The sequence below is a fragment of the Triturus cristatus genome, chromosome 2_2 (genome assembly GCF_964204655.1).
Source record: "Triturus cristatus chromosome 2_2, aTriCri1.1, whole genome shotgun sequence".
Lineage (NCBI taxonomy): Eukaryota > Metazoa > Chordata > Amphibia > Caudata > Salamandridae > Triturus > Triturus cristatus.
Window position 1 is genome coordinate 291677381 of NC_140582.1, and position 20618 is coordinate 291697998.

Sequence of the window (20618 nt, forward strand, 5' to 3'; positions counted from 1 at the left end):
GAACAGGGTATTACCCTCCGATCACTGGGCTATTTTTATAGGCAACAGATTAACCTACCCATTAGTGATCCGCTGGAGGGCAGAGTTCGTTACCCTGAAGGACAGCATTCTCATGGTCTTGTCACCTAATCGCTTTCAAGTTCTGAGTGATTTAGATTCTAATGACTGACTTCATCATGATTGGGTTACTCCCAGATCTGCTAGGGAAGGCTTAATCTCTATTTTGGAAGAGGCCCAGGGTTCAAGTGGAACTGAGTTAAGTACGAGAGTAGAGGGTGTTCCAAATGTTATGACTGTAGCAAGGAATGTAAATGTTGAAAATGGGGATAACATAGCTGCTGCGTCTCGGCAGCCTTTAGGCACAAGTGTCCTTAGCTGGAATATAGCCGGCCTTAACACCAAAGCACATGATCCCACATGGAGGGACTGTTTATCAGGCCACGAAATCATTGGGCTACAAGAAACTTGGGACACTGAATGTACCTTCTTGTTAGATGGGTTTTCCGATTTTTGGTCACCTGCGGCGGTTTCATGCAGGGGGAGGGCAAAGGGCGGTCTTCTCACTCATTTCACTGACACTTGAGGGCAAATATAGTAAAGTGGAGTCAGGCTCGCCGTATTGTCTAGCAGTGGAAATTCAATCCAACTCTAATGGGAACTGGCTTATTGTAAATTTTTATAATTCGTTTACCAAGAGCACCCCAAATGAACACTTAGTTAGTCTATATGATTTTTTTGCAAATGTATAATGAAACTAATAAGAATCCGTATTCGGTTATAGTGCTTGGTGATTTTAACGTCCATTGTTTTAAAAACTGTTTTGTATGGGACAGCTTAGGTCCACCAAATCAAGGAAATACGCATTTTGATCACACACCGCAGGGTATGTTTCTCGATGAGCTTCTTGCTGGCAATGCCTTGGTCCATCCCGTTAATCATATAAATGATATCCCAACCTACAAAGGAAATGGTTTAGGCTCCACCATTGATTACATTTTTGTCAGCACTAACTTAGTAGATAATGTAAGTCAATACAAGGTAAATTGGTCTATTTACAGTGATCACAATTCTGTCCAGATAATTCTGACTGATGATCTTAGGAAAAGAGAATCTGATAATCCTACAGTCAGAACTCTGGACATAAGGCCAACTGACCAAACACGTCGCCTGAAATGGTGTCAGGTGGTTCCAAAGGATTTTAATGAAAATTTGTGGGGTACGGTTGGGGAAGAAATGCATTTGTGTCTGCAGGATGGGATCTTTGGTGAAGCAGTCCTGACAGCTTATGGTAAAATTTGCTCTCAGGTAAATAGTGATCTCAAAAAAGTATGTAAGGCCAAACCCACGAATGGGGAGAAATGGTTTGATCACAGCTGCTCATCAGCCCAACGGAAGCTAATGAGAGCTCTGAAAGCTGTCCCACCAGACAGAACAGAAATTGCTATATGCAGGAAAGCCTATAAAACGGCTCAAAATAAGCGCAAAAATGAAATTAGGGAAGAGGCATGGAATGAACTTTTATCCATCGATGTTATCAAAAACAGTGCCAAATTCTGGTCGATCGTAAACAAGCCCTTTTTTAATGGCAAAAGCAATAATGAGCTTGATTGCGGTATTCAAGAAGATAAGTGGTTTAGCCATTTCAAACAGGTGTATGATGGAGATGGCCCGAGGGTGACATCCTCACTTAACGTGGAGAGTTATACCCTGTCCTTCACAGAACTAGAGGTCACAAATGCCATCATGCAAATGACTAGTAATAAGGCGCCGGGACCTGATGGAGTCCCAGCAGATCTTTTTAAATCAGATATAAAATCCTGGTCAAAAATTTTTTTTTTTTTTTTTTTGAAACCGTTTATTGCAGGTTGTAAAAGTTACAGGTATGGGCCTACAACCACCCGGCCGGCCGCTAGAATGACAAAAGCATATTGCATACATACAGCAAAAGTCTCTCGGCACTGCAGAGCAGTGTAACAGGAGTAATCAATGGTGCAGGCCACACAGCTCCACGCCCACAGTACGGTTCCCTTTTCTTGAAACAAGACAACACCAAAAAACCACACCCGCAAGGCAACCCGCGATCCAAAGTAACAGCACGTGCTCCATAAGTGGGGGATCCAAACCAGCAGCAGAACTCTGAGGAGGGGAATGGGAGTAGGCCAGGGACTGGGGGACCACGCGCCCGCGGCCGAGGGAGGGGGGGCCGTCTAGGGAGACGGAGCAGGCGAGGCAGCCGGTAGCAGTGGTGGCTCACAAATACCCCCGCGGTAGGCGTTCCAGGGGCCCCAGAGTTTCACCCACGCCCCAGGCTTACCCCTCGCCACATACACCACCTTTTCACGAAACATACACCAATCCATATGCTCTTTCCAGGCCGACACCGCAGGGGGCCTCTGGGATCCCCACAATTGAGCAATGTCACGCTTAGCTATCATGTATCCCAGAGTCACCCACCGCGTCTGCGGGACCGAATAGTCATTCGGTTCCCATACATTCAGCAAACATCTCCTCGCTTCAGGCAGCAGCGCGACACGCGTAACCACACGCAGGACCTCATGCACACCACGCCAGAATCGCTCCACCTTCGGGCACTCCCACAGTATATGCATGAAAGTCGCCAGCGCACCACAGCCACGCTTACACAGTCCGTCACCAGCAAAACCCATACGCAGAAGCCTTGGCCCCGTCACGTAAACCCGGTGAAGGATCTTGAGCTGGACGAAACGAAGGCGAGCCGGGATGGCCACCTCTTTCGGAGAGGCCACCGCGGAGATCCAATCCTCGTCGTCCAGCTCCAGCCCGTCGGCAACCCAGGCCTCGCGGAGACTAGTCAGCAGGCACGATCTATCGTTGATCAGTTTTTTGTATATGAGGGAGATCGTGCTGTCCGGTACATGGCCGTCCAGCACTCTGTCCTCCAGGGGGGAAGACTCCGGAATGGATGCGACGTCCGGGAAGACGGAGCCCAGCGCATGGCGGACTTGTAGGTACCGAAAGTACTCACTGCCCTGCAGCTGAAACTCCGCCTGCAGCGTCTCAAAAGTTTTGAATCCCCCCCTCGTCCAGAGATCTCCCACCGTGCTGATTCCGATCGTGTCCCACTTCTCGAAGCCCTTCGACGTCCATAGGGAGCCCAACCTCTCAGACGCATACAGCGGTGACGCCCGGGTCAAACGGTCCTTCCACCCCATAGCTGCATTAGCCGCGTGCCAGACACGCACCATAACACGCGTCGGTCCCGTCAAACGGGAGTCGGGCGCGCCAGAGTAGAGCGCGCGATTGTAATCGCCACCGGGTAGGAGCATTTTATCCATCTCAAATGCCGGGTTCAAGGCGGGCCCATAAAGGCCATGATTAATTGCAGCTAGTTGGGAGGCCCAGTAATACCGTTTAATGTCCGGGAGGGCGACCCCCCCATCGTACCACGGGAGCGTCAATTTAGCCAGAGCAATGCGCGGCCTCCCGTCCCAGAACAGGCGCCGCTGGAGGCCCTCCACCTCACGGAAATAGCGTGCCGGGACCAAGTCCATAGTATTCTGGAGGGCGTAGAGGAATCGCGGCAGGGACATCATTTTGAACAAAGCCGCTCGGCCGAGCGGCGAGAGCGGCAGACGCCGCCAGCGCACCACGTCCTCCCTCAAGCGCTGGAGGGGGGGCAGCAAATTCCGCTCATAGCGGGCCTCCGGGTCAAGTGTGATATAGATACCCAGGTACCGAAAACCTTGGGAGGCAATCTGGATCGGACAGTCCCGTGGTAGGGCCGGAGCCTCCCCGGAAAGCACATAGACACAGGATTTCGCCCAGTTGATGACCAGGCCTGAGTTGCGACCGAATGAGCGCAAAACATCAACCAGGACGATCAGTGAGTTACGCGGGGAAGCGAGATACAGAAGGATGTTGTCAGCGTAGAGGGACACACGGTCCTCATGCTCGGGGGTCCAGCGGAGACCACGGATAGAAGGGTGCCACCGCAGCCACTCCGCCAGGGGCTCCAGGGCCAGGGCAAACAGGAGAGGCGACAGGGGGCAACCCTGTCGCGTACCCCTCCCCAGCGCGAATGGGGCCGAGACTCGCCCATTCACTACCACCTGCGCCAATGGGCCCGAATATAGCAATTTGACCCAGCTAATGAAACCCGGGCCGAACCCGAATTTCGCCAGCATCGCCCAGATGTATGGCCATTCAAGCGTATCAAACGCCATGGTGGCGTCCAAGGACGCCAAGATGGCCGGCTCCCGCACAAACGGGACACGCGCGAGCACCCCGTGCAAGCGCCGCAGATTGAGCGCCGTGTTGCGGTGCGGTATAAAGCCAGATTGGTCTTGGTGGACCAGGTCGCCCACCACGCCAACCAACCGGTTGGCCAACACCTTGGCCAGGATTTTGGGCTCCGCGTTCAAAAGCGAAATCGGCCTATAGGATGTGACCCGTTCACGGGGCTTCCCCTCCTTGTGGATCACCACAATTGTGGCCAGGCGCTGGTCCGGCGGGAGGGAACCCTGCGAGTGGGCCGCCAGGAACATCGCGCGCAGGTGGGGCGCCAACACATCCGGGCGTAGCTTGTAGAGCTCGATGGGAATACCATTGGGGCCCATGGCCTTGCCGGATGCAACCGAGCGAATAGCCAAGGCAATTTCGTCCGAGGTGGGAGGGGCGTCCAGCGAATCCCTGTCCTCCACCGTTAGGGAGGGCAGTGCGATGTCCCGAAGCAGGGCATGGGAATCTTCCTCCGAGCAGGGGGAAACCGGGGAGTAGACTTCGCGGAAATAATCCGCGAAGCAGGAGACAATGGCTTCCGGCTCGGTGACACACGCACCATCAACACTCTCAATCAAAGGCACCACGCGGCTCGCTCTCTCCCTCTTATCCAACCACGCAATCAATTTGCCAGCCTTATCACCCACATCATACAATCGCCCCTGCTGCTCTCTACTGAGGCCCCTGGCCGCCTCCGTGACGAGGGCCCGATAGGCCGCCTGCTTTAGGTGTAGAACATGCAACTTGGCGTCTGTTACCCCGCTCCCCAGGTCACCCTCCAGTTCTGCAATCTCGGCCTCTACCCGGGTCACCTCCTCCCGCTCGAGCCGCCGGGCATGGGAGATAAAGGAGAGGGCCTCCCCTCTAAGGACTACCTTGAAAGCCTCCCACAGGGAGATGGCGGAGGAGACCGACCCCACATTCTCGTCGAAATATCGCTGTAAGGATTTGATCAAGTCGGCACGAATGGTGGGGTTGCGCAAATACCATGCGTTGATTGGGGCCACCCTGCCATCCCCCCTCGGGAAGACATCGAAATGCAACAACAATGGGGAGTGGTCTGAGATACCCCGCGCTAGATGGCGCACCTCCCCCACCATCCCTGCATGGGCCGCCGGGACAAGGATGTAATCAAGCCGCGAGAGGCTACCATGGGCACCCGAGTGGAAGGTGTACTGTCGCAATGCGGGATGCTTTAATCGCCAGCAATCCACCAGGCCCAGCGTGTCCAGAAGGCCGGGCAGCCACGCCTGTGCCCGGGGGAGGTCCCTAGGGGGATGGCGATCCATAGACCCAGAGGCTACCGCATTAAAGTCCCCTCCAACCACCAGCAGGCCACTCGGAAGGTCCAGAAGGAGGCGCCCCAGGTCCGCGAATGTGGTGGCTTGTAACCCAGGCGGGACGTACACTGATATAAAGATAAACACTCTACCCTCCATTCTTCCCACCAGAACCGTGTAGCGTCCCCTCTCATCATGGCGCACCTCATCAATCTCCAACGGGAGCGAGTTCTTGATCATAATACCCACCCCCCGCGAGCCCGAGGTGAAGCCGGAATGTGCCACCAAACGATATCCCCGCCGATTCATTGCATGAAAGGAGTTACCTATAAGGTGCGTCTCCTGCAGGAAGACAACATCTGGTGAAATACGTTTTAAGTACTGCAGGACCACACCACGCTTAATCCTATCCCCCAGGCCGTTAACATTCCATGATAACACAGTCAAGTCCCTACCCCCCATCATACGTCGAATCAATCGGTCGTCCCCCATCGAGCATCCTAATAACAACAACATAGTAGCGGGTTTGCCCTGCGGTGCTAACAAACAACACACCCCCCCCACCCCCCGGTCCCAACAGAACTCCCCCCTCCCTGCACCCCTGCATGAGCCCAGACAGCCCCCCCAAAGTGCAGTGTGCCTGTCGCCCCATAGCTAAAATACTAACTAGTCCCCCAGAGGAGGAGGGAAGCCCCCAACAGACCCCACGCAACCTCCATAGGAGGGGAACATACGCAAACAATAAATGGTGAAGGAACAACGTCCAGAGCAAGGCCTATTCAGTCACCCCTCAATTCTGATCCGGCGGGCCCTCCTCGCCAGCCGCGCCCCCCCCCCGCCCCCCCGGCCCCGATCTCCAGGCAGAGTGTCCAGCCAGTCCCCAGCCGCCTCGGGCCGGTCGAAGAAGTGCGTGCGACCATCCACCTCTACCCTCAGCTTAGCTGGAAAGAGCATTGAGTACTTGAGGTTCAGGTCCCTTAGGCGACGTTTAACCCCAAGAAAGCTCTGTCGCTGCTTCTGGACCGCCGGAGTAAAGTCTGGGTAGAAATGTATCTCCATGTTGTCAAGCTTGACCGGTCCCTGTTGCCTGGAGGTCTGGAGGATAGCATCTCTGTCCCGAAAATTAAAAATCCGGGCGATGAGCGGCCGCGGCGGGGCACCAGTCTTAGGTCTGCCCCCGGGGACCCGGTGAGCACGCTCCACCGCAAAAAGCTTACTCAGCCCCCGGGGCTGGAGATGGGTCAGGATCAAATCTTCCACGAAAAGATCCGCCGCCTCCGCCTCTCGTCCCTCCGGGACCCCCACAATACGGACATTATTCCTCCGGGCCCGACCCTCGGAGTCCTCCAATCGCCGGTCCATCAGGGCGCTCGCCTGGCCAAGCCGGCGCACCTCCTTCTGGAGGGCCACCACGTCTGTCGTGAGGCTCGTTGTGGTGTGGGCCAGGGAGTCGACTCGGTCGTTTGTTTTGGACAAGTCTGCCCTCACAAGGCTCACATCCACAAGGACCGAGTCTATTTTTTTGCGCTAAGGTGTCGAAACGCTGGTCCACCGAGGCCTTCATCTCTGCGATGGCGCCCATGACGTCCCGGAGGGTCAGATCCACCGGATGAGCAGATGCCTCCGTCGGGCCCACCGGGGATGCACGCGATGTCTCCGGAGAACCCTTCTGAAGCGTGTAGCGGTCCATACTGTTGGCCTGGTGCGCCGTGCCACGGCGGGTCGTCTTCACCTTCGCCCGGTCGCCATCTTGTTTGGTGGACATGCTGGCTCTTCCACCGTCGTGCCAAGCTCCCCAAACGGGCCGCTATACCAAGTCACGGGTGCCAGGGGGGGGGCAGGGGCGACCACCGAACCGCGGGTCAACCCACCGCCGGCGGGTCAGCCGGGCTCCTGGACAAGGCCACCGCACCCCGCTCCGCAGCCCGACCCGGCTTGAGAGTTAGGAGGGCGCAAAAGCGAAAGTGAAAGTGCGGGGTACGCCAGTCGCCCAGCCCCGCTCGCCGCTGTTATTCACTTTGTCCCCGGATCGCCCCACTACTCCAATCCGGGGGGCCGGCGAGGAGAAGGCCGCAACCTTCGATCGATGCTCCCACCGGCGTTCGGGGTCCGATTCGAGCCCAAAAAACGGGTGGCGCCTCAGCTCCGGTTCCCCAACACAGTCCCCTCAACAAGGACAGGATATCGCCAGGATTAATTCAGGAGGTCGCGGAGGTCCTCGGGAGCCTCGCACCTACGCGGCCATCTTGGTTGCGCGCTAGGCTCCTCCTCCCAAAAATTGTATTTAATGTTTTCGTAAACGCATGTCAACTGGGCCTACCGTCGACTTGGGCGAAATCTGTCATAATCCCCATTTTTAAAAAGGGTGATAGAGGCGATCCGAGCTGTTACCGTCCAATCTCCCTTATAGATTCCTCCGTGAAAGTACTGGGGAGGGTTGTCCTTGCCCAGCTGAACGGTTGGCTAGAGGAAACGGGAACACTCTCTAAGATCCAGTACGGATTTAGAAAAGGGATGGGTACCATAGATCAATGTCTTAATTTACAACTATTAATTGGCAAATACACGGTGGCCAAGAAGGGAACCTTATTGGTAGCCTTCATGGATTTGTCATCGGCTTTTGACCGTGTAAATAGGTCAAAACTATGGTCCCTGCTCCTAGCCCATGGAGTAGACAAAGACATCGTATACTTCTTAGCGGATTTACATAGAGAGTTATCGGCAACAGTTCGCTATGATCAAAGGGGTAACTGTACAAAAGACATACCCATATTAAATGGGGTCAGACAAGGGTGCATTTTGGCACCTCTTCTATTCACACTGTACATAAATGAACTAGACAATACCCTAATCGCCTCATGTAATGATATCCCTCGTGCAGGGAAATGTCTAATCCCTGCACTTTTATATGCTGATGACGCCGCCCTAGTCGCAAGAACGGGAGTGGGCCTTCAGTTACTGCTTGATTCATTTGCTGGTTTTATGAAGGCCTTGGATTTATCTGTCAATTTTGCTAAATCGCATGTTCTGGTCATCGGCCCTAAATCCGCTAAATCTAAAACCTTTAAATGTGGGGGTCACCGATTATCCAAGGTATCATCATTTCCTTATTTGGGTGTTCTTTTTGACGACCAAGGTTCTTGGGTAACCCAAATATTAGCAAAAAAGATTGTTTTTTCAAAAGCAACTGTTGGTGTTGTGGGTTTTGCAAGAAAGCTAGGTGCTAGACCAATGAGGGCCCTTATCCAAGTTTATCAAGCCAAGTGTCTTTCCTTGGCATTGTATGGAGCTGAGATCTGGGGCATCAAAAATGCTAAAAGCCTCCAGATTGTGGAGGATGGGTTCTTAAAAAACCTCCTTTCAGTCCCGATCTCAACTGCTAACTATAATGTACATCAGGAACTTGGAATTGGTTTTTTAGAAGATAGTATCGCCCTGGCCCCATTATTGAAATGGATTAGCATTTGGCTTAACCCGGATCTACAGCTGAATCACATAATTCTGAATGACTGTATATTGCTAGACTATGGGTTGCGTATACCCTGGCTGAAATATATTCAGAACCTGGCTATTAAGCTAGGCAGACCTGAATTATATCAGTCCCCAGAGGCCCTGGTAAAAGGTGACATCAAATGGTGTAAAGAAACATTTATGCACATATCTACCATGGATAGGGAAGGGAACGAGCTGGTTAAGGGCACCGTTAGGGCACACCAGCTCTGTAAAACAACACATACTTAGGGTTTGTCACAAATGCAAATCACCGTTTCCTCCTGACTAGATTTAGATTAAATCAACTACATCTCCTGTTTGGAGATAAGAAAGGCTGGAAAAAGGCTGCGGATCTTGGCCCCTGTTCCTGTGATAATTTCTCCTTACAGGATATGACTCATTTTTTCTTCTTCTGTGAGCACTTTATTGATATTAGGAAACACTTCTTATTCCCTATATTAAGAAACAAAGGCTTTGTTCAGGTGAGACCTGCCTTTCTATACCTCCAGATGTTAAATAATGTCTGGGAAACTTTTAATATTGCGAATTTTCTATCTGCGGTAATTCGTACCTTGAGGAAATGAACTGTACCCTTTTTTAATGTCTTAAATTGGATACGTTGCCCTGTTTAATCAATTTGTGTCAGTGTTTTTAGCTGTAGTGATTATTTATATTGGAACTTGTATTTTTAAATCTATTTATTGTAGTATGCTTTTATGGTTTGCACTTAAACCGAATAAAGACTTTTGACTGACTGACTGACTGACTGACTGACAAGGGACCCAGAATCGTTTCAACCCTTTCCTTGGGTTACTTAAGGGCTTACCTGTGGGTGGGTCCCTAGATTCATTGTGGGACAAGATTCAGATCACATACCACTCCAACTTCGATCGTTTGGGCACTCTGGACCTCGCTGGACTTCACGAGGTTGCAATTGGGAAAACTCCTGTTTCTCTCGGTCTGCCTGCAAGTCTGCTGCAACGTCTGTGCCTGTGCTCCATACAGGTTCTTCACAGAGCCTGTGGACATCCAAGACACCCAAAAGAATCTCCCTTGGAGTGAAGCAGTCACTCCCCTGCATCTGCAGGCACCTCAACGTAGCTGACTGGTCTGCTGATCCTGGTATCCCACGGACTCCGAAAGGCGCAGCAACACAGATGGTACGTCAACTCCCTCGAAGCCTGCACTGTCTTCTCACCGAGTTTAAGGCCAGGATCCCTCGTCAGAACTGCTGGAACAGAACCCCTGTGCACCTCGTTGACTTGCTGTTGCCAAGGCTTGTTGACTCTCTCCTCCAGAGTTCTTCGAGCTCCAAGAAACTCCTACCACTAGCATCTCCTACAGCCAAGATATCTGCCTGCATGCAATCCTCTCCCCTCTGAGTCCTCTCGAGGGTCTTCTTTGGCTCCAGTGGGCTCCACTGCTTGCTTGGGGCCTGCTCTGACTTACCTGCTCGTGGTGAGTCATTTGGACCTTGCTGGTCCCGATACTGCACCTATTTCCTCAACTATGTTGGTTGCTGTTGCCAAGCCTTGTTGGTGTCCCTGCCGGACACTGACCCCTTGGCTCTTGACATCCGACATGAGACAGCTCGTGCACGACTCCTGGTCCACCTCTGCGACGCCTGGTCCATACAGCTGCAACTTAAAGGGCGCCGTCAACTCTCCTGCATCTCCGACATCGGTAGGCATTCTTCTTCTGTGCCTCCTGGTCACTACTGAGTGGTATAGACTCTGTCCCTTCTGCTTGCAGGTACCTCTCACCTTGAATCCACCTTTGGGTTCCTTCGGACACTTTCACCTTCTTCGCCAGAGGCATCTTTTCTGAAGTCCTCCATTGTGGTCTACGGCGGTTTCCTACATCACTACACACCTATGCACCCGGCTTCCCTGTCGTAGGTATTCGGGTTCCTGGGGTATCCATGGGTGAGGTGACTCTCCTACCTCCCATCTTCCACTGGGTTTCTTTGGGATCCACTGGGAAGGGTCTTTCTTTAAAACTGCAACCGCGTCTTACCTATTGACTAACATTGGGCATGTAGTCGTGTTCCCACTCTGCACACAACCTCCATGGGGTTTCTTGGGTCCCCAGCTCTTCTACGTCTTCTGGGTCCATTCACGACTTAGGTCGTGGTTCGCATTCCACTATTTTAGTATATGGTTTTGTCTCCCCCTGGAGACCACAGTGTATTCTGTGCTATTTACGTATTCTAGTGACAAAGTATTGTGTGTATTGTGTTATATCTCCGGGTAGGAGATAATACATTGTGTTACTGAGTGTTAATACTAAAAACAGTTTTATAACTACACTGTGTGGTTCTTTTTCACTTTACCCATACCATAAGATTAAGTACTGGTAAAACAAGCTGCTTTACACTCCTTCTGGACTAAGCCATGAGGCTGCTTTCCACAGCTACCACTAAGAGAGCTTTCCAAAGTTGTTTAAGGCCACCAAAATCACCATAAGGGTTGTCTGGATTAGTACTGGGTGCTACACTTACATAAGTGATCCCCATATACTAAGCCAGCCTGTCACAATAGGTATATGTTCGTGTGTGCAAGTGGGTAGGGGGTTCACAACTGTACATCATGCAGGGGACATTTTCGTCCCATCAGTCAGTTTTAGGTATGTCAATTTACCAATAGTTTCAACCTACGACTTGCATAAATAGATAACACTGTGAACTGGTCCTGCGTCCAATTTCCATGAATCATAGCTTAAGGATGTGAGGGTTCAACCACTTAAAAGATGATGCAAACGAGAGCCTTAATTACATTGCATAAAGACCTCTGGATCCTCTTGCAAGCCTGCATGCTCGTAGAATGTTTAATGCTTTCTACGAATGAACGGGCACTCTTCGCCAATTAATCAGATTTCCAATAACACACTGGATGACTCTTAGGAAACTGTATGACCAGGACCCATTTCACTTTCTCCCCAGGCAGACCATTCGCGTTTCATAATGGAACTGTACAGTGCAATACAGTGCCCCAGTGCCCCTGTCAGCCACTTTGTAAATAATAAAACTGATGCTACTGTGAGGCATCCTAACATTAACTTCCCCTCTCCACATAGCGCGTGGTGGGCCTTGATGTCCACCATCCTAATGTACATAGTGCCTGTCACCCTAACATTCCAACTGGAAAAAGAATCCGTTTTAGCCACAACTTCAATATTATGCACACGTGAAATAACCAGAAAACAGACTTTTAATGGAGAAAGATTAAAGGGAAGCTCCCATCAAAGCCCCCCTTGCTACTCCAACTCCTTTTCAATGCTTCTTTCATAGTTTAAGATACTCGGGGTTAGTCCACCATAGGCCTCCTCGTTTAACCTTGCATTCACACCAGGCTACATTTTCTGGTCGTAGTTACGATTACTTGAATTTCTAGGTACAAAATAATGGATATCATCTCCTTGCTGAGTTGTATGGAAAAAATGGGGGCATTCAGGCTTGAATCTCCAAATAGGTCAAGGCCACACATCTGTATCATGCAGTTGTCAGTTTACCGCCAGCCGAGTGCACAACCTGGAGTCTGCAGAGTACTTACTAAACCCTGTAGAGGGAGTGTCTGATTCACTAGCGATGAGGGTGATTCTGATATCTCTCGTAGCGTCTCTCAGAACAGCCTCTGCTCCCCCTCTAGCAGGGGGATTGGTGGGACGGCCTGCAAGGGTTCTATTTACGCACAAAGCTCCCTACCCTCGTCTATCGTATACATGCAGGATTACTATCCGTGACCACCTCAGTACATCAGGCAAGGTCACCAGCCATAATGTAAAAAAAAAAAAGAAAACTATCAGTTTTAATTTTGAATGCCTGCACGTGCTGTGGCAGGCATATAGACAGTGCCCCCTGACACCTAGAAAAGAATATCAGTAATGGGAATCCCTCAATGCAGCATGAATTGCAATTTAACTATTAGCTTTATATTTATTTTGTTCATTCAGACTTCAGCTTATCCGTCTAAAAAATACACACATTTACTTTTAAGTCCATTCTTTTTAGTTTTGGAATCATACCTGTTTCAACCAAAGATTTTCTTTTACTACGTTGGGCTGCACACAGGGGAACGACTCGCAGGTAGATGGAGAGCTGCTAGTTGCTCCCGAGCTACTTTTTGGAGGACCCCGAGTTAGAGAATGCCAGCTGTGTTCCCGGCCACAGTGTCATGTAGTGCAGCATTACATGGTACCACAGACAATATTCCTTAGGCACCTCAGTCATTCTTCTAGCACAAAAGTGACAGAAAAGCTGACAGTATATCCCAACAAGAGGAATAGTCGGTACCTGACCCACTCATCACAATGTGCCCAACGCTAGCATACGAGTAGTCGCAGTATAGTAAAGAACTGTTCATCAGAACAGCAGTGTTCTGGTGTTAAAAATACTGGTTTTGATAAACAAAGGAAGCCACTGACCTGCCGTAAGCCATGCCTGTTGTGTTCAAGGGCATTTGAGGAACAAACTAGGGCACTCCCAGTAGGCCCCACACAAATCCATGTTCTCCAGTATGATCACTGAGGGCGAACAGAAATGGGATACTCCACTGTGTTGCACTGCTGTCTGGCAGACTCATGTCACCACTTACCCGTAGATGAACCTTTACACATGTGGTAGCCACTCTACCAGGTGGCTCGCAACCCCAGCTAGTCTGGCCTGCAGGGTGGAAGCTACATCGCACCCCACTCTGGCGCCAGCTTTCCTGCGCTGCTCTCCAGGGCATATTGGTTTCTCAGTGGGCTCCTGCTTAGCTATTTGGTGTCTGATGTATAAACTATGGATCCTGCGCCTCAAACCAGTCCAGCTGTTGCTCCATGCCCAGGTACCAGCAGATCATTAGTATTCCCTGGAGGCTCAGGGCGCCCTGTTGGATCACCCCAAATACTGCTCAACATGTATAATCAATGTGTAGCCAGCTGGTGTAAGCTCTCCATCAATTTTAGTGGACAATTATGCCTGGTTCACGGAATAACAGCTGAATTATGGAGAGTTCGGCAAAAGCTTTGGGGATTTCCTTGCCGTCTGTCACCTTGCTGAACAAGCCCCCTTCTTAATGCTGAAAAATGTTAGTTGTATATCGATGAAGGCTTGCAATTGTGTATATTTGTTATAATCTTTGGCATTTTATCAAGTGTAAATGTGTTATAGATGGTCATAAGCACGTAAATCTACTTTGTCATATTGGAAAAATTCACGGCTTCTGAAGTTCAATTTGTCAGCTGTTTGTTTTTAGGTCTCGCCTAGGCAGCGCTTGCGCTGTCTCGTTGAGACATGCAGTATACACTATAGTGTGGAAGCTTCGTGGAAGCTCCACCCACTCTCCGCCCATCATTTTCATTGGATTGTGTCTTAAATGCAGCGTTGAGATTGGTTGTAGGCGTGTTAGTCCCTCCTTATGATGGACATGTCTTCAATTGTGTCCTTCCACGGCTATTGGCCCCTTTACTCCACAGACTACTTTCTTCTGTACCTTCCCCCCTCCCTCCCGCAGTCTGATGCCTTCTCGCGCCCTCCCTTTTCCCGAGTCCTATTGCAGGGCCAATGCCCGTTTAAACAGAAAGCAAGAAACTGCTGTACCGACTAAAGCTGTTTGTTTTAACAGTTGACTCCCTGGAGTATCGCAGTGGAACAATCAGTGATGCGCACGCAATCCCTGCCTTTCGATATTCAGGGCAGTGCGTCTCTTCGGCATTGCTGTATTGTAGCATGCAGTTTACAGTGCCCCGGGGACACAAGCAGGGACCGACTACAGTGCTCCTGTATTAGCACGTAGTCTGCGGTGCCCCCGGGGCACAAGCAGGCATCCACTTCGGTGTGCTTTTCTTCTGGTAAACGGGAACACGAAAAGAGCGAGTACGGCAGACATGGACATTAGTAAGGCTTTTATTTAAGCTATGTGGTCAGTCGAATTGTGTCTCCCTAGCTTGCAGCTCGATTTGCATTTATTAAATATCGGTATTCAATAACATTGCCTTCTCGCGCCCTCCCTTTTCCCGAGTCCTATTGCAGGGCCAATGCTTGTTTTAACAGAAAGCAAGAAACTGCTGTACCGACTAGGCTGTTTGTTTTAACAGTTGACTCCCTGGAGTATCGCAGTGGAACAATCAGTGATGCACACGCAATACCTGCCTTTCGATTTTCAGGGCAGTGCGTCTCTTCGGCATTACTGTATTGTAGCATGCAGTTAACAGTGCCCCGGGGGCACAAGCAGGGACTGACTACAGTGCTCCTGTATTAGCATGTAGTTTGCGGTGCCCCCGGGGCACAAGCAGGCATCCACTTCGGTGTGCTTTTCCTCTGGTAAACAAGAACACGAAAAGAGCGAGTACGGCAGACATGGACTAGTAAGGCTTTTATTAAAGCTATGTGGTCAGTCGAATTGTGTCTCCCTAGCCTGCAGCTCGATATGCATGTATTAAATATCGGTATTCAATAACATATCTGGGTTCAATAAAGTTTTTTTTTTCATAGTGTTCGGCCCTTGTGTTAACTTTTAGAATGAATTGGTCCTCTAGAAGGGCAAAACTCATTTTGGGGGGTACATCAGGTTCAGCAGACGGGGACTGGCGGCGACAAAGCATCAAACGCTCTGGTAAATATGAAATGTGAAGAGCAGAGCGATGCTTCCAAGTTCACCCCTGAACACGAAGAGCAGCGCGGTCCAGGGTAGGAGCAGCTCTGAGACGGCTCTGGCACTGCTCAGCATCAGAGGGACAACAGCAGGCTCCCCGCTAAAGCGAGCTGTGGCTCTCTGGGAGCAAGATGAGCCCTGTGCGCTTCCCAGTCACTCAATGCACACTGTGCATCTGAAGAGCTGCCACCAATTAGCTTAACCCTAAAAAATAAAGCATCTTCCCGTTTTTTATGTGCAGTCTTTTAGAACACCAAAAAACAATGAATGTATTTTTTCCAGTGCTGACTTCCGAAAGAGCCTCTGTGTAAAGAGATCACACAATTTTAAACGTATTTGTCACACGCTATCAGAATAAGCAGTAGGGTGATTTGCATATGATAAACAACCTGCTCCCTGGCAGAGAGTATGGCAGTTTGCTTGTGTTGTATTCCGTGTGTTGTCCACTGTATTGCTCTCGTGCCTTGCAATCAGCTGGGCTTTCTAGAACCCCCAGCTGACAGTTAATTATTTCATTTGCCAGCGGAGCCCGACCTCTGCGGTCGCCGCCCTTGCGTTCTCTCCATTCTTTCAACCTGTGTTGGTCTACAATAAATATAAATTTGACTGCACCTTTCCTGCATCCGTTTTCGTCTTTACAGTTTATGTCTTCAGTGAGCCTGGCAGTATTGCAAAACAGTAGTTTGTGCTGATCTTTAGGACTCAAGCTACTAGCTACACCTTCCTGATGAGGCCCAGCATGCCAAAACCAGTTTGTTCAGTTTGGGTCACGACTTGCACTATTCCTTTTGTGGCAGAAGAGGTGCCACAAGGCTGGCTGAAGCCAATTTAGGATTGATTTTGTTCCTATTTGGAGATGACATCGCCAGCAGGTCGAGCTGAACTGCTTCTAATTTGGGCAGGGCCAAGGCGGAGGTGCATAACGTTGGCCCTTGTCTGTTGTGGTACATTGAGCTAAAAATATGGACTGGAATGTGGCTGACTGCCTAAGAATAATTTAAGGTTTCCATTCATAACCTTTTTTTTTCCGTTTCTCATAATATATATATTATGTACACGTATGTCACACTTCTTACCTGCAACATTTGACTTTTGAAAATCACATGTGACGTACGCTTTCAATCGCTCAAAGCTTAAGTTTGGTTTATACCAAGAAAAACATTTGCCATCGGTGATCATTAAAAGACGCTAGTGTATCTGTGTTTTAAACCGATGCCTTTTATTCACTCTGAGAGGAAACTGACAGCTGTTTATGACATGCAGTCAACAATTTTTTTATTAAATCAGCATCACAGAACATATTTACGGTTAGAATAATAAATACAAAGATGTCAAAATCATAGGCTTACAGGGGGCGCAGGACTAACTGGATTTCGGAATATAAAATAGGGATTTGTATTGATTACATTTACATAGTGAGAATAATTTGCATCGTATGTTATCTTAAAATTGTGAGTGATAGATGATTTAAGAGCATCTTAGATTTGTAAGTCAACCTCAGCCCATACTTCAGTATTACAAGAGGTTTCAGTCGCACAATAAAGAGAGTTTTCAGGGCTTTTATTTAGAAAGAAATATATGGCAACACATGGTAGACAAGCAATCAGTATGCCAGTAAAAGCTTTAAATTGTAATGTTTAAAAACCACGTAAGTCTCCTATTCATAATATGCATTTGCCAGAAATAGTCAAGAGCCATTATAGTGTTGACTCAACATAGTAAGGAAGAGGGTCTGTACAAAGAGGGATGGGAATTTTTCGTATAAACATGACTTAATGTTCCCTGTTTTGCTGAGTATATCTTACAACAAACCATGATTCATGAATATAAATGCCTTAACACATTTTTAATTTAAATACCCTTATCTTCATATTACCTGCCGTTCAGTACCTCTACCGTGTGGGTTCTGTTGTACGCTGTGCCTGCTGTCTCAAACGGCGTCTGCATCAGAGGTTGCTTGCAGTACTTGGAATACACTAACCCCCTGCTAGCTGTTCAGTCTTAAGAGATAATTTGGGACAACTTTAAGACTGATTTGCAGATTGTGGGTCCTCTTCTCTAATATCACAAATTAGTAAAGAAATATAGTATGAAAATTTACCTAGAGTGCCTACTTTAGATTATTTCAGGTTTATTTGTATTTGTGTTTCTCAATAAGTCACCTAGACAGATGCGCCAAAAACAGTTTAGATGATGCATACATTTACAGCAGTGTACTAAGGAGAAGGTTATTACATTGGCCGCCATGTCATAATATGCACTAGTCTAGGCAGCAATGGTAATAGGTTCATATAATGAATTACTTCATCCTTGTTATTTAAACTTTTCAACATGCAGTATTTTCTTTTCGCCCCAGTTGTCCCCTTTTCTCAGATTCGTTTAATCTACGCTTCATTTTCCGCCTTTCTCTAACATGCTTTCTGTTCCATTTCCTTTCCTCTTTCATTTCTTTGGTAGGTAAAAAACACTGTCATTTACAATGCCAATACCTCTAACTTTCCCAAATGCGAGACCAATTTGCATTGCAAATGCTTGTTAATAACTTGTTAATTTTTCGAATCTTCTCAAATCTGTTGCAGATTTTCTGGGGTAACAGAAGATGACCTTAAGAATGTAACTACAACAATTAGGGATGTACAAGCAATAATGCTGAACTTGCTAAGTTCTGACACTATTTTGATTGGACACAGTTTAGAAAACGATCTCTTTGCTCTTAAGGTAATAATCATCTTGATAGCTCTTATATCATTAAAATGATGGTGATCTTTTATGTTTGTGAACATGCTTTTATTACTAATTTCGTAATGTCTGTGAAGAATATCACTTTTAGGGATTTTGCACTGTGCAGAGAGATTTCTAAAATACCAATTATGTAAATAACAAGCTTTAGCGAAGCTGATAGTTTCCGACCTTAGCACGCCTGCAAGTTTTTAAAATTATTTTTTTACAAGCATATGCAAAGAAGTTAAAAGTAATGTAAAGACAAAATGCCGGCATATGCTTATAAAAACAATCAACCCATTAACGGCTGGGCGTTCACTCCCCGCCCTCCCCCAACCTTTCCCTAGGGCTGAGCCCCTTTTTGGCTATTTGGGGTAGTTCGTGCTTAGACCTCCATAACTTTTTGTTCACTTAAACTATCTATGCCAAGTTTGCGTCCTGTTATTTCAAACATCCTGGGGATTCTAATGGTACCCAGGGTATGTGGATTCCCCTGGAGGGGACTCCAAAAATAACCAAAATATAGCAACATTTTTAGTTTTTGAGGAAAAAGGTGATCTAGATAATTGTCTGCTTTTTTTCATAAAAATTTCACCAACAAGCGGTTTGTAATGCAAAAGACGCCATCTTTCCAGCTTTGAGGAAGTAAAAATCCAAATTTGTTTGCCACAGTTTCGGCATTTTTCAAAGCGATATCCTATTTTCCTATTTTTGTGCTCTCAACCTACTTTCAGTTTGTGATGGAAACTAGTATGAAACCCCTGGGTGATCCATAAAAGCTATATACTGCTTGAAAGTAGACAACATTCCGAAATTGAGCAAGGGGTCATATGTTTAGATCCCTCAAGGATTTCCTGAAGAAACTGTTAAAATATTGAAAACTAGTAGGAAAAAACAGCCATTTATGACAATGTTTTCAACTGTAACTTTTTGTCACGATGGCCGATTTACAAAAGCAAAGTACCATTATGTTCACTATACCCTTTTGGTTGTGGGTGATATATAGGATTTGTAGGTTCTCCAAGAACCCGAAGTACCCATATCCATTAAATGAACTGTACAGTACAACAGTTTTTCATTATCTAGTGAGTATAGACCAACTCATGTAGAGTGAAATTAGGTATCAAGGTAACGTATGTATTTCAGAAATGGGCACAGGATATGGCGTTAAGGTGCAGTTAATTGCACATCTCTGAATTTGTGAGCACCTATACGAGCATATGATTTAGAGAGTAGTTTTCAAAATGTCTTCTTTCTTACACACTGGCTTGCATTGGAAAGACAGTAAGAACAAATATCCTACTATTCTATGCTCCCATGTTTCTTAGAAAAAAATTGTCAACTCAGTTGTGTGGGTAGGCCTACTACTGGCGATATGATACAGCCCAAACACATAATGGATACATCACATTTGTCCACTCAAAACGTACCCGTTTTTTGCAACGTGGATAGGTGTGGATTTTGGGTTGCTCTGACACCTAGGGAAACGTAGCAAACCTGTACATTCTCATAAACTAGACACCTAGAATTATCCAGGATGGGAAGAGACTAGTGGCACTCACAAGGTTGTTTTACTTAAAATCCCTTGCAAACCTCAAATTTGGACTAAAAAAATAATTTTCCTCAAATTTCTGTAATGAAATGTCCTGGCATCTGTGTGAAGCCCCAAACCTCCTTCCTTCCACCCACCCACCATTCCTCAGTCTTCTTATAAAGAATGGTACTTCACTTGTGTGGGTAGATCTAGTGCTGCGACAGGATGCGGCCCAAATGCAACATGGATACATCACATTTTTCCACTCAAAACTGGCCTGTTTTTGCAAACTGGGTGCCTGTAGGTTTTGGCAGCATGGCCATGCCCATACTGGGGAGCCCTCACTCCTTTCTATCTAGATAAACATCACCTTAGTGCTTAGTGGGCTTTTTACCCTAAGCCCCCATCCTCCCCGAGGGGGCAGAAAGACTAAAATAAAATAGTTGCCTAAGGGGGAGCTCAAGCCCCTTTTCAAGGGGCCACTCCCCCATCCCTGGTGTCTAGTGGGTGGATCCCTGCTTGGGGATCGCTCTCCTGCTACAATCCCAAACAGGGATCCACTGGGCAGAGGTACCATTGGAAAGGGAAGATTCTCCCCTTTTACAGTTGCACATCTGCAGCTAGATTCAGTGCTCGAGGGGCTTAGATAGTCCCCCGAGTCATGCTGAGTGATGGGGATGGAGCTCCAAGGGACACTGC

The 20618-nt window shown here is 48.2% G+C and overlaps 1 protein-coding gene across 3 annotated transcripts in view; it reads left to right on the forward strand.

Annotated features, from left to right (window-relative positions):
- The window catches only part of LOC146862153 (RNA exonuclease 1 homolog), a 919286-nt gene that overhangs the window by 807999 nt on the left and 90669 nt on the right, over positions 1-20618 (forward strand). For 2 of the 3 annotated variants that reach the window (XM_085641330.1, XM_085641329.1), the window contains one exon: positions 18244-18382. In XM_085641330.1, the coding sequence (XP_085497456.1) occupies positions 18244-18382 (139 nt within the window). Of the gene's footprint in view, positions 1-18243; positions 18383-20618 lie in introns of those variants that run through there. The other variant, XR_014978103.1, reaches the window with a different exon arrangement.